At 31.3% G+C, this 12,937-nt stretch overlaps 1 protein-coding gene across 6 annotated transcripts in view; it reads right to left on the reverse strand.

Annotated features, from left to right (window-relative positions):
* The window catches only part of CSMD3 (CUB and Sushi multiple domains 3), a 1,239,477-nt gene that overhangs the window by 113,103 nt on the left and 1,113,437 nt on the right, over nt 1-12,937 (reverse strand). For all 6 annotated transcript variants that reach the window (XM_032246339.1, XM_032246357.1, XM_032246370.1 and 3 more), the window contains 4 exons: nt 8,073-8,189; nt 3,873-4,082; nt 1,073-1,261; nt 188-365 (listed from right to left, as the gene is read on the reverse strand). In XM_032246339.1, the coding sequence (XP_032102230.1) occupies nt 188-365; nt 1,073-1,261; nt 3,873-4,082; nt 8,073-8,189 (694 nt within the window). The remainder of the gene's footprint in view (nt 1-187; nt 366-1,072; nt 1,262-3,872; nt 4,083-8,072; nt 8,190-12,937) is intronic.

The following is a 12,937-nucleotide window of genomic DNA, read 5'->3' on the forward strand; positions in this document are numbered from 1 at the left end:
AAATAAGCCAAACCCTATTTCTCTTGTGTATCTCATTCTATAAGACACATACTGTCAGTCTCAGTTACTCACATCACTTCAAATATCAGATGACAATTTGTAACAGAAGATTGTGATATATTTTTATTCCAACCTCGTTCATCTGTACATATAATTGAATCTATCAATAACAACAGTCTTGACTTACCATACAGTAATGAAATCATATATTGGTTCTGTTTGAAGGACAGTAAAATTGATGTAGATGCCATTCCCAGGGGGTACTCTTACAAGCCAAAAACAATCTTGAAAGTTTGGATATTCATCAGGATACCCAGGAGAATAAATGGTGCCATTCATTGCAGTTATATTCCCACCACAAAGAGCTATGGAAAAAGTCACAAAACAAAATGTTTTTAAAAAATAACAATAAACTGACTATGGCGAAAAAGGCAAACATTTCACATATCTTAAGCATTATGAAATACATTTATGCTTTGTTTTTACTTCATTTGAGTATATAAAATGAAGTTGACAATAGCGCACAAAATATAATCAAATTTTATTTATTTTTCCACATGAGGTATACTAAATATTTGTTATTAATGATGACTAGGTTAGTGTAAATTATCTTCTCTTCTCAATTTTCAAACATTTTATATCAATGAAAACACTTTAACTTTCATTTGCCTCTTACTATGTGTACGTGTAAGGCCTTATAAGAGGTTCAAAACCTTTTATTTCAAAGAGTTTTCTAGAGGAAAGGAACTCAGTAGCAGTATCTGGGTTAGTGGTTTATATAAGAATGACTTAAATGCATACGAACACACATGTACTCCTTCCCTTCCCCACACACATAAGAAAAGCTTTAAAGTGTGAATCAACTATTTTTTCACTCCCAATAGGAAAGATTAGGATTCCTGCCAATAATAATAAAATCGTTATTCATTACAGAGCCTTAGAGGTTTAAAAAAAATCTTCAGCTGAGAGACTATATATTTAGCATGCTATTGGAAGAGGAAGACAAGAGTGCCAAAACAACATTAAAAACAGATGATATCACCTAAAAGATAGCTTCAAGTTAGAAGCATACCTTCACACCTTGGAAGTGGATGATTCCAATTACGACTGACTCCGTGAAGGCATGTCAGAGCTGAATTTCCAATTAAGGTGTATCCTGGGAAACATTCAAATGAAATGGTTTGACCCACAGTAAAATCATTACCAATTACAAAACCATTTCGAAACGGGCGTGGATCAGGACAGCTTTGCAACTGATAGGCTGGAAAGACGAAAAAGAAAGACGTTTTTTCTTTCCATATTCAGGGGCCACAGATAGGGTACTACAGCAATTTTGCAACTTAACAAATAGATGTGATGCTACTTGTAGTTGGTTATAAATAGCAATTCAGGTTTATGATAAATGCTGTCAATGACCTGTAACATAAATGTTTTCTCATCTCTACAATTTTCATATTGAAAATGTTAGTACAATTCATAAAAAGGCACCTTCTTCACCTACCTGTGCAACTCAACTAAATTATGTTTTAATTAAAATGTAAACTCCTCTTACAGCTACAATTTTAATCGAATATATTCTAATTCTCTTCCATAGATGTAATTTCTTCTTGATTATGTTACAAGTACACAGAATGCAATAAGAAAATATGTATAAGTTTAATTCTGAGTCTTTTTACAGTTTGTTTTACTAATTGTTTTCTACAGATGACAATATACTTCTGTTGAGTTAATTTCAAAGAAGTTAATTTGTAAAATAAAGCACTAGAAAAAAACTTCATTTTAATGTAAAATAAACTCTGTACTTCAGTTATGTGATAATTTTGGCACTGCACTATAATTGCCTATTTATTTGTTGATACTCCTCTTGCTCTACATTCTGTATGAGATCAAAGTTCCTGTTTGTTTTATCATCATATCTCAAAGCCTTGCCCATTGCCTTTCACAGAGTAGGTGTTAAATTAAACATTACTAAATAAACATTGAACCTATGAACAGGGCCTATACTCATATAATATCAATATTTATAACTTTTTTATTAAGAACTTCAAAATTGTATTCTAATTAGTAAAGCTTAAATTGCTGAAAATCAAAGTCTACTTCCCTATTAACCATTAAAATTCTATATTCCCCAAATAAAAACTTACATTTGAATTTGAATAAATTATCATGTTGTTTGTTAAAATATAACTCAAATTTTTAGGACTAAAGGTTTCAGAATTAATGAACAAATTCTTTCCAACGTTAAGTGCTTTTATTCTTAGTCTGTTGTTTTCATTTTAATTAATATTCTACAAAAAATATATTAAGAAGAGTTCTCATTTCAACTTAAGGCAAATGTGTATTAGGAATTGATCACTAGGAGTTGGAATATATTATTCTATTAAATATACTCTTTCAATTTCTACTCCATGCTTTTTAGTTTAATAAATATAGAAAATAGATTTTAAGTGTTTAGGAGAAATGTCCTATTCTAATTTTATATACAATACAGTGGTACAGGATTATAGGGTCTGGAAGCAGGGAACCTAAGGCTGTCTAATGCTGACTTTCTCAAACTAAATTGAAAGCAAAACCCTAACTTTCCACATCTAAGTAACAAAAGGGCCAGAGGTAATTCTCTCTGCAAACTCTCCAGCTTTTCTGCCCAGCAGATGAGAAATTGACCGTCCACAACCAGTCAGACTAATTGCAGGCCGAGTCTTCATTTGCACAGAAGTATAGCTTTGTAACTTTGTAGTGTTCTTACATTATGCATGTAAGTATAATACAAATTATAATAATTTCAGATCCATGCAATTTGATGTTTCAGACCTATATCTTAACTACTTTCAAATTTCCTTTTTGGTAGATACTTTAGCAAATATTTATTGTGCTTACTGTTCTAGTTGCTTATGATATAACAACGAACAACCCAATTCCCTGTTCTTGCAGAGCTCAGATACGAAAGCATCACATAAGGTCCTTCAATAGTTAGGGCAGAGATGTAATAAAATTTTAGGTTATTTTGATTAAAAATTTCAGCCATTAGAACTAAACCTGACTATGTAAAATATCATCATAACTTTAAATATTTAATTTTAACAGACTATATACATATGAGATACAAAATATCATAATAGCAACAGCTAAAATGTACTGAGTAATTACTAATGATACAACACATCATTGAATATAGCTTACATGCATTTTATAATAAAATGTTCATTATAACTCATCTGAAAGGTAGTATAATTAACTCCATTATACACATGAGCAAATGGAGAGCAAGGCCGAGGTCACATTAGACAGAATAGGAAGAATCAACATTTGAACACAGCTCTACTTATGCCCCAACTTTTCACTCAGAAGAGACACAAATCTTGATCAAGGTCATGCAGTAGTTCTGTTTGAGAGACAGGTCTAATATAATATGATTATCAAAGTATTTATATTCTCATGGCAATAGAACAAATGAAGGAATGTCATATTAGCCTATCATTATAAAGAAAAAAATAATTTCACACAATACAACATATGAATACTTCAAAATATATTTTCAATATATTTAATATAAAAGCAAAGATAAATCTTTGTTGTCCAGCTGGCCTTGCTTATTTGCATGTCTTACTTAATTTAATTGTGTATTAACTTAAGACTAATATAATCATTTTTCATGGTTAGGATTTTCTAAGGTATCAGAGAGACATCATTCTCCCTATATAGTTTTCAGAGAGTTGCATTGTTTTAAAAATCTTTCTAAATCAAAGCTTGACTTGGCTTAAGATTTTTTTTCTTTCTAAAAGAAGAATACAGAAAATAATTAGATTCAGTTAAATATTTCTAATAGCTGATTTGGAGTTAAATAAACTTTCACTTTTTATTATTTCTCTCACCTTGGTATACAATATGAAATCCTTGTTTGTTTTGTGAATAGTCACTGTGAAAATACAAGCTGGTTTCATGGGTTGTGCTGAATAAGGAAGATGGTATTTGAGGACCACTAAGCCGGCCAATAACAGTACTAGTTTCTGAGGATCCACTTCGTACTTCCAAATAATCATGTATGGTTTCCGTAGAAAAATTTACAAACTGGAGATGTACACCTGAAGAAAAAAACCAGCATTATAATACTTTATTTGTTTTAACAAATTAAACATAAACATACACACACATATAATCACATCAATGCACTTAGATAGGTTTCCATTTAGGTCAAGAGGTATAATCTCAAGATCTGAGCCACACATTTGCTTTCTTCCCAGGACAGCTAACTTTGCTAAGGTTCAAAATAAAAGAATCCTGCTCTCACATATCCACTGTTAGTTAAAAGGGAAAATCTTTCATTTCATTATAACATCACCATATGAAAAATGATACAAAAAAGTGGCTTTCTTGTACCCTTTAAATTACATCAACCAATTTTTAAAGGAAAAGGCCACTTAATAATTTGTGTTATATAAAAGGTCAATCTAAGATCAAAAATAATTGCAGATTTGTAATATATTAACATAGATTCCACAATTGCATTAGAAATTATTCTTCACAGGATATAAATTAACTTCTCAGAAATATCACCTGTATATAATTTAAAGGGTCCTCTTTCAGTGTTTTGTTTATCAGAAAATAATGCAGGCTTTTATATAATAACTTAAATAAAATCTAGTGACTGTTGTCATATATGGTCATATTGCAATGTAATCCCAATATCTTTATAAGCATAACTAAAATATGAGACAGTGAAATGTCTCAGGGATAAAAAAATCTTTAAGTATGTTTGCTTAATTAATTTAACACTCAATTTTAGTGAATTTGATATTTTTCTTACTGTTACCACTCTCCAAATTATTTATAATAAAATCTGATATTCAGTGAATGTTTTAAGTTATTTATATTTGCTGTAAATGATATATATTACCTGCCTTATGTGATTTATATATGCTAACTTATTTAATTCTCATCATTTCATGAGAACAAGGAAGGTGGCTCACAGAGAAGTAAAACACATGTTAACTTTACACAATGACACAGTAGACTTGAATTGTAAACCGAGGCATTCAGACTCTTAAGATTTTGCTATTAATAACTACACTGGTGCCCCAAGTAAACTCACATCTTGTTACTAAATGATTTTTTTAGAGTCCCTTGGACAAATAAGTTTGGAAAATACTTAAAACATGCTTTAAAATATTAAATAATTTTCTATAAAATTAGATCAACTTCTTAAAACTTTGGACATCTACCTTAATATGTGAAGATGCAAGATGTGCATTTTTGTTTATATTTTTAACTGAGACCTTTTATTACAAACCAACTTTTCAAGAATTATTTCATATACTCATGAACAAATGTTTCTTTAGCTGTTGAAATGTAATTTTTTATTTAAAAAATATATATGCTGTTTAAATACATTGGATTTAATATTTGATTTAATCAAAACGCAAAGAAAACTGTGGTTATTAAAATGTAATCAAATATGAAACTCAAGTTTTAATAAAGTTGGTTTTCAAAATCAAGAATTAGCCAGAAATTGAAGATGATGTTATAATGAGACTATTGAAACTATTTTTAATAATTTGTTTAAAGTAGTTTATTTAGCTACATAAGCCACAGTGGCTAGTGAAAGACATGTAGAATAGCCGTACTGGTTCAGGTCTGCTGTTCATTTACACCAGTATTCTATCAGTGGACATAAAAGTTGAATATAACTTCAAATTTAGAGTTTCCACATTTTAGCCAAAATGATCCTAAATAGGATTGTAAATAGAAAGTCCCCTAGCATCTTTCTCTCAATAACCTCCTGGTCTCCCAAAACCTCAGGCCAGTCACACAGTGTTCAGGCACGTTTAAATTTTTTCAGCTTTCTCATCTGCATCTTTCTACTTGTCCCCTTGTTTACCTAGAATTCTTCCACACTCCCTGCAGACTGACATTCTCTGGTGGACTGACTCTTATCCTTTTTTTTTCATTTTATTTAGTCATTTATTTATTTTTTTAGAGACAGTGTCCCCCAGGCTGGAGACCAGTGAAATGATCATAGCTCACTGTAAATTCAAACTCCTGGACTCAGGCAGTCCTTCTGCCTCAGCCTTCTCATTAGGTGGGACTTACAGGGGGGTGCCTCCATGTCTGGCTAATTTTTTGTATTTATAGTACAGACAGAGCCTCACTATGTTGCCCAGGCTGGTTAATCATCTTTAAAGCTAAAGTTGAAGCATCACTCCCTCTGTCAAGATTTTTCTGCATTTCCTGTTCTAGTCTGATGTCCATTTTAAGTGCAATCCTGTACTCTCTAGTTACACTGTATCATAATAATACATTTTACTATCTCCTCATTATGACTATAACTTATTTAAGGAAAAGCTTTACCATACATTTTATCTCCAGCACTTAGCAGTGTCTGGAGTATAATATATACTCAGTAATTTTTTGTCAACACTATGATTTATCTGTTAACTTTCATAAAACATTTAAATATTAACAGTGTAAATATTTAATCGGAGGTTGCAGATGCTTACTGGGTGGTGAGATACCTAAGTTCAATCCTCAATAAGTGAGATAGTACAGAATTTCTTAATTGCTCTAAAACCACCTGGTTTGTGTTTCAATGAGTATTTATTTATCCTAGTCTTTTGAGATTTAATGAACATGTGTACCCTCAATCGAGCACTTCTTTTAGTGCATTTATAGACTCATAGGATCTGCAAAAGCTGTAAGAGAGTACATTAGTGATGTAAGGGTAAGGAGAATTTATTAAATGCAATATATGATGTAATGTATCTAAAACACTGGGAATTATCATGTTAAAATTAGGAAGGTATTAAAACTATTTGCATTTAAATCTAATATTTAAAAATTTATAGTACTTTTAAAAATAAAATCTGATTTACTTACAAAGAAAATGGGATGAATTCAATGGATTACTAGAAAATAATAACTGTCTGATTTGATTGCACCAATAAGAAAAGAGTTACAAAAACAATGTACATAAAATTTATGTTGAATTTATTATTTTTACACATATCTAACTCAGGGTATAGCCATACATATCAACTGAAAAATACTATAACTCTATATATATCAATCTATACCTCTCTCTAATTCTAAAATGTCCTTGCACACTGTTGGTGGTAATATGTATATTAGTACAGCCATTATAGGAAACAATAGGGAGGTTCCTCAAAAACATTAAAAATAGAACTATCATATGCTCCAACAATCCTGCCACTGGCTATATGTGCAAAAGAATTGAAGTCAGAATCTTGAAGAGATATCTTCAATCTTGTGTTTTTGCAGCCTTATTCACAATGAATAAGATTGTGGATATGGAATCAACCTAAGTGTTCATCATCTGATGAATGGATAAAGAAAATATAGGATATATACATAATGAAATACTATTCAACCATAAAAAAGAAGGAAATTCTGTCATGTACAACAACATGGATGAATCCTGGAAGGCATTATTTTAAGTGCAATAAATCAGGCACAGAAAGACATAGCACATAATCTCACATGTGAAATCTGAAAAAACTGAACTCAAAAGTAGAAAGAAGAATGGTAGTTACCAGGTTATAAAAGAGAGGAGATTAAGGAAATGTTGGTCAAAGGGTACAAAATTTCAATTACACAAAAGGAGGAAATTCATTGTACAACATGGTGACTACAGTTATTAACAACATATTGTGCTCTTGAAAATTGCTAAGAGGGATTTTATGTGTTCTCACTACAAAAAATAGTTGAGGTATTGTATGTTAATTAACTTGATTTAGTTCTTCCAAAATGTACACATATTTCAAAATATGTTGTACATGATAAATATGTGCAATTTTTGTCAATTAAAAAATAGTAAGCAAATTAGAGTAAAAAAAGAAAATGTCCATATACTTTCAATTATTCAAGTACTCCAAGTGAATAGTATTTGACTTAAGCAATAATTATTTAAATTCCACTCTTCAATTTACATAACTGAATGTATTCCTAAACTAAACTGTAATTTGAGAAGATTATATAAAGTCTTATCCAATACTGACATTTATTTTAAGGCTACATTAATAAATATTGAAAGCTCTTTCACGTGTTTTTAATACACATACCAAAACCTATGGGTAGTTTTATTGTCCATGTGCAGTCTAAACTGCTGGGATAGTTTCCAGGAAACCCAGGACTGAGGATCACACCACTGAAATCTGACATAGCACCACCACACTGAGCTGCAAAATAAGAGAAATCCAAAGTAAACCAGAGTAGAGGAATAATTTACTGTGTTAAACAACGTATTAAAATCATTTCACATTTTTAAGACTCTGAGTTAAAACTGTTTGATATCAATTTGAATATTGTCAACGTTCATTCACTATATACTAAGAATCAAATATAATCAACACATTTTCTAAAACAGCATAAAAACACATCATCCTTCCTTCCTCTGAAATAAGTGCATGCTAAATCAATTATTGCATAAAAGTAACAGTTCGCGTGCAGTGAATGTAAAGGAACAAAGACATGTCCTTTTCCACAGTGGGCACTTTGTTTCTCTTTCTCAAGTAGTCCTAGCAATGTTTTGAATCATCCCCAAAATGACATAATTTACAGTAAAATCAAGCCAACCACTTCAGCTACTAAGTATTATATTCAAGAGGAAATCATTTTCACAACCTTCCCTCCTTTCCTCTTTTTGTGAGAGGCCCAATAAAGAATTCTAAGCAAAATATTGGTTTCAATTAATGTATGAGAAGTTTACGTATTACACATTAGATATGGCCTTATTTCATCCTAAAAAATTCAAGACAAAGAATATAGAAGTAAAAATAAGCAAAATGATGCACATAAATTTGATAATTTAGGGAGTTCATAAATGTACTTGTTTTGGAATCCCTGTTATACAGGTTTACTATCAATAAGCTAAGCAAAAGCTATAAGACCAGAAATTTACTCAATTTTTAATTATAATTAGATATGCTTGAGCATATATTAAAGAGCAATTGCACTCTAGAAGTCCATTCTTTCCTCTAAAGCACATTTTTATCATTTCATTCTTAGATGAAGAATCGAATTTCATGGCTACAAATGAAGTTCAAAATTTACGTATATAGAACACTTATTTGCAACCTCATTTCTTGCCAAGAGTAGTAACAGATAGCTACACAAACCTCCAGTTACACATAATAAAGGCGAATTCAGTCAGAATTTTAACAATGCTGTATACAACGTTCAATAACAAGTTTGACAACTACCCTTTGCTGTGTGAACTGAATAAATTGTGTCAAGCTGATTTTACTAGGGAAAAATACATATTCTTGGAGTCAACCTGCATATACACCTTTCATCAAATCTGTGATTATAATCAGGCTCTAAAGATAGATCCATATGCTTTTTCATGCATCCGAAATCTCAGTTCATTCACCCTTAAACCAAACCAATTTTCAACAAAGTTAATATTTACCAATTCATTTTCCTAAATTCAATTGTTCACACATATGCCTCATAAAATCTGATAATCAACGAGTTGTAAAAACAATATTTTGGTCAATCAAATATTTTTAAAGTTTCTGGCAAGACTACACTTGCAGGTTTGTTTTACTTTCTTCTGAAATTTGAGTAAAAGGCAAGGAGTATCTTTTACTTTCTTGCCTTCACAATTTCAAGTCTTTGAGCTGTTCATTGTCCTTCTAATTCTGTTACTTTCTATTCCTTTAGATATGATCTGGAAATCCTGTCCTCTGCATTGACTACCCCTCTTTCAGGGTAAAAAATACCAAAATCAAAAAAGAAAAAAGAAAGAGAATATAGAGTAAACAGTTAACAACAACAGAAGAAAAATTATGACAAAATAATTAAAGACATATAAAAAAGGATACCAAAGAATGCATCTGCCTTCAGCAATTTTTTCGTGTCTGTTTCCTCAGTATCTCTGCAATCTCAACACTCATATGCTGTGAATAACAATTCTGTGTGTGTCATCAGAGGCTTCATGTAGACTCTTTTGTGCCCCATTATACTCTTTTTGATAGGGACAACCATACCTTAGCCTTCCAAAATAAAATCAACTTCTGTTCTTCCATCTTAGTTGTCTCTAATATCTAAAATAGCACATGAATTTTCCTATTTTCCAACAAAATATCTGACAGATTGCTTATTTTCTAATTCACAAGGCTGTAGCCTTGTTTTGTGATGACTAGTGTTTTAAGTCATTCTCGGAATCAGCCTCTTGCTTTCAGCTTCTCCTTACAATATTGCTATTGTATCACTGCTAAATTTTAATATTCTATCACATGTAGTACAAGCTTATTGTCCCGAATTCATAAAACACAAGAAAAGGGTACAAAGGAATTAAAAATGGGCCAGGTGAGGTGGCTCACACCTGTAATACCAGTACTTTGGGAGGCCGAGGTGGGCAGATCACCTGAGGTAGGAAGTCTGAGACCAGCCTGAACAACATGGAGAAAACCCATAGCTACAAAAATACAAAATTAGCCAGGCATGGTGGTGCATGCCTGTAATCACAGCTACTCAGGAGGCTGAGGCAAGAGAGTCACTTGAACCTGGCAGGCAGAGGTTGCGTTGAGCTATACTGCACCATTGCACTCCAGGCTAGGCAACAAAAGTAAAACTCCAACTCAAAAAAAAGAAAAGAAAAGTAATAAAAATGATCTCTAATTCCACCACCCACAGATAATATGCTTATCTTTATATTACTTTTATTCTCTGCATACATACATGCATATAATAAAGGCTACATGTTTATAATGAATAGGATCATGCTATAACTTAACTTTTTACATTTAACTATATATTGTAAACTTTGTCCATGTCATTAAATATTCCATTATAATGTCCACTTCTTTTTTGTGAGTTAATTCCCATTTACCGAACCCCTAAATTACTGCCTATTTTTCATTATAACCTGGCCTGTTTCAGGTTCAGTGCTGAGCACTTTAAATAAATTATCTCATTTAATCCTCACAAGAAGCCTGTGAAGTAGACATCATTATCTCACTTAACAGGTGGGCAAACAGAAACTCAAAGAACAATACATCTGCCATACATGGTTATTATACTTTGAACTGAAATTTGAATATATATATACACATTGGACATCAAAGCCTGCTAAGTTTTCTAAATGGTTACATATCAATTTATCCTATATAATAAAGCTTAATTTTTCTAATTTAATTTACTATAGAAATGTAAATTTAATCAAAATACTTTACTAAAAAAGTGTACTTAAAAAAAAAATTATTACATTTTATTTCTCTTTCATCCTGTCTAATGGAGCTGAGAAAATTGGTAATTTTTTAAGAATAACTGATGCAAGCAATATAACAAGATGGGAACTGTCCTGTAATACGAGAGTGGTATTTAAATTGGTATAACCTTCTGAAGGCAATTTGATAATATTTACAGAAGGTTTTAAGCAGTCCTCTTTAGTGACATAATTAATCTCTTTTGGAAAAAATATGACTAAACTATTAGAACTGTGCTCTAATTACACTATTAGATGTAATTATAATAAAGATAAAATTATGAAATACATAATGTGAAAAAAATATATAATTTATAATATCAAAAGAAAAAAAATAGATCTTTAACAAAAAAGAGGTAACTGCACAAATTAGACAATGCTATGTGTCATGAATCAAAATGCAAACATTTGCTTCAATTGTAGTTGTTGACATTTCAAATTTTACTTTAAAATTTTGATTCAAATTTTGAAAACACAATATAGTATGAGAAATTCTTGCATGTTAATATTAAAAAGAAAAACATTATAATATATATAGTAGTATTCCAAGCCTTTATATTAATTTGTTTACTAAACACCATATATTGGACCCCTATTTAAGATGAGAAACTTTCCAGGCACTAGCAATATGGTAATGAATGAAAGATCCAAACTCTCTGCTTTCATATTAGCAGAAAAAAACATATTTATTTTATTCTTTGTGTGCTTTTATATTCTCAACTTTTATAATCAATTGGATATATACATAAATATCCACACCGCACACAATATATTTACAACCAGCATTATCAGTACACATGTAAATGTTCAAAATTGCATTACATATATATGAGGTAATTTTTAAATTGGTATAATATGCATTTATAAATTATTCATAGTACCTTAAAAACTTCCCTTTTAAAAAATCATCCAATTTAAAGTCTGAGTAGTTCCAAAGTATTTTGCCGATTAAACACATTAACACTCTCTAACATTTTTCAGTACTCTTCAAAAAGAATTTTGTACGTCCTATGTAAGTGTTATGGACTTAATTATGTCCCCTGAAAAATTTATATCTTGAAGTCCTAACCCCTAATGTGACTGTATTTGGAGACAGGGCTTTAATGAAGGTACTTAAAGTTAAATGAGGTTCCAAGGGGAGGATCTTAATCCAATAGGACTGGTGTCCTTTAAGAAGAGGAAAAACACCAGGAGCGTGGGTGCACAAACCAATGACCATGGAAGAGATAACATCTCCAAGCCAACAAGAGAGGTCCTTAAAAGAGAGCAATCTTGAGCCGGGTGTGGTGGTTCAGGCCTATAATTCCAGCACTTTGGGAGGCTGAGGAGAGTGGATCAAGAGGTTAGGAGTTCAAGACAGCCTAGATAAAATGGTGAGACCCTGTCTCTACTAAAAATACTAAAATTAGCTGAGCGTGGTGGTGGGAGCCACTCTGACTCAAAAAAGAAAAACAAAAACAAACAAACAAACAAAAAACGAAGAAGAAAATAGCAATCTTCTAACACCTTGTTTGTGAACTTCTAGCTTCCAGAACTGTGAGAAAATAAATTTCTGCTTTCAAAACCACTCAATCTGGAGTATTTTGCTATGGTAGCCCAAGCAGAGTATATATAGTACAGGTATGGTCATTGTGCAGAGTTAAGTCACACAAATCATGGACTCTGTGTGTGTGTGTGTGTGTGTGTGTGTGTGTGTGTGTGTGTGTGTGTGTGTGT

The sequence above is a fragment of the Sapajus apella genome, unplaced genomic scaffold (assembly GCF_009761245.1).
Source record: "Sapajus apella isolate SASKATOON/1434 unplaced genomic scaffold, GSC_monkey_1.0 scaffold3, whole genome shotgun sequence".
Lineage (NCBI taxonomy): Eukaryota > Metazoa > Chordata > Mammalia > Primates > Cebidae > Sapajus > Sapajus apella.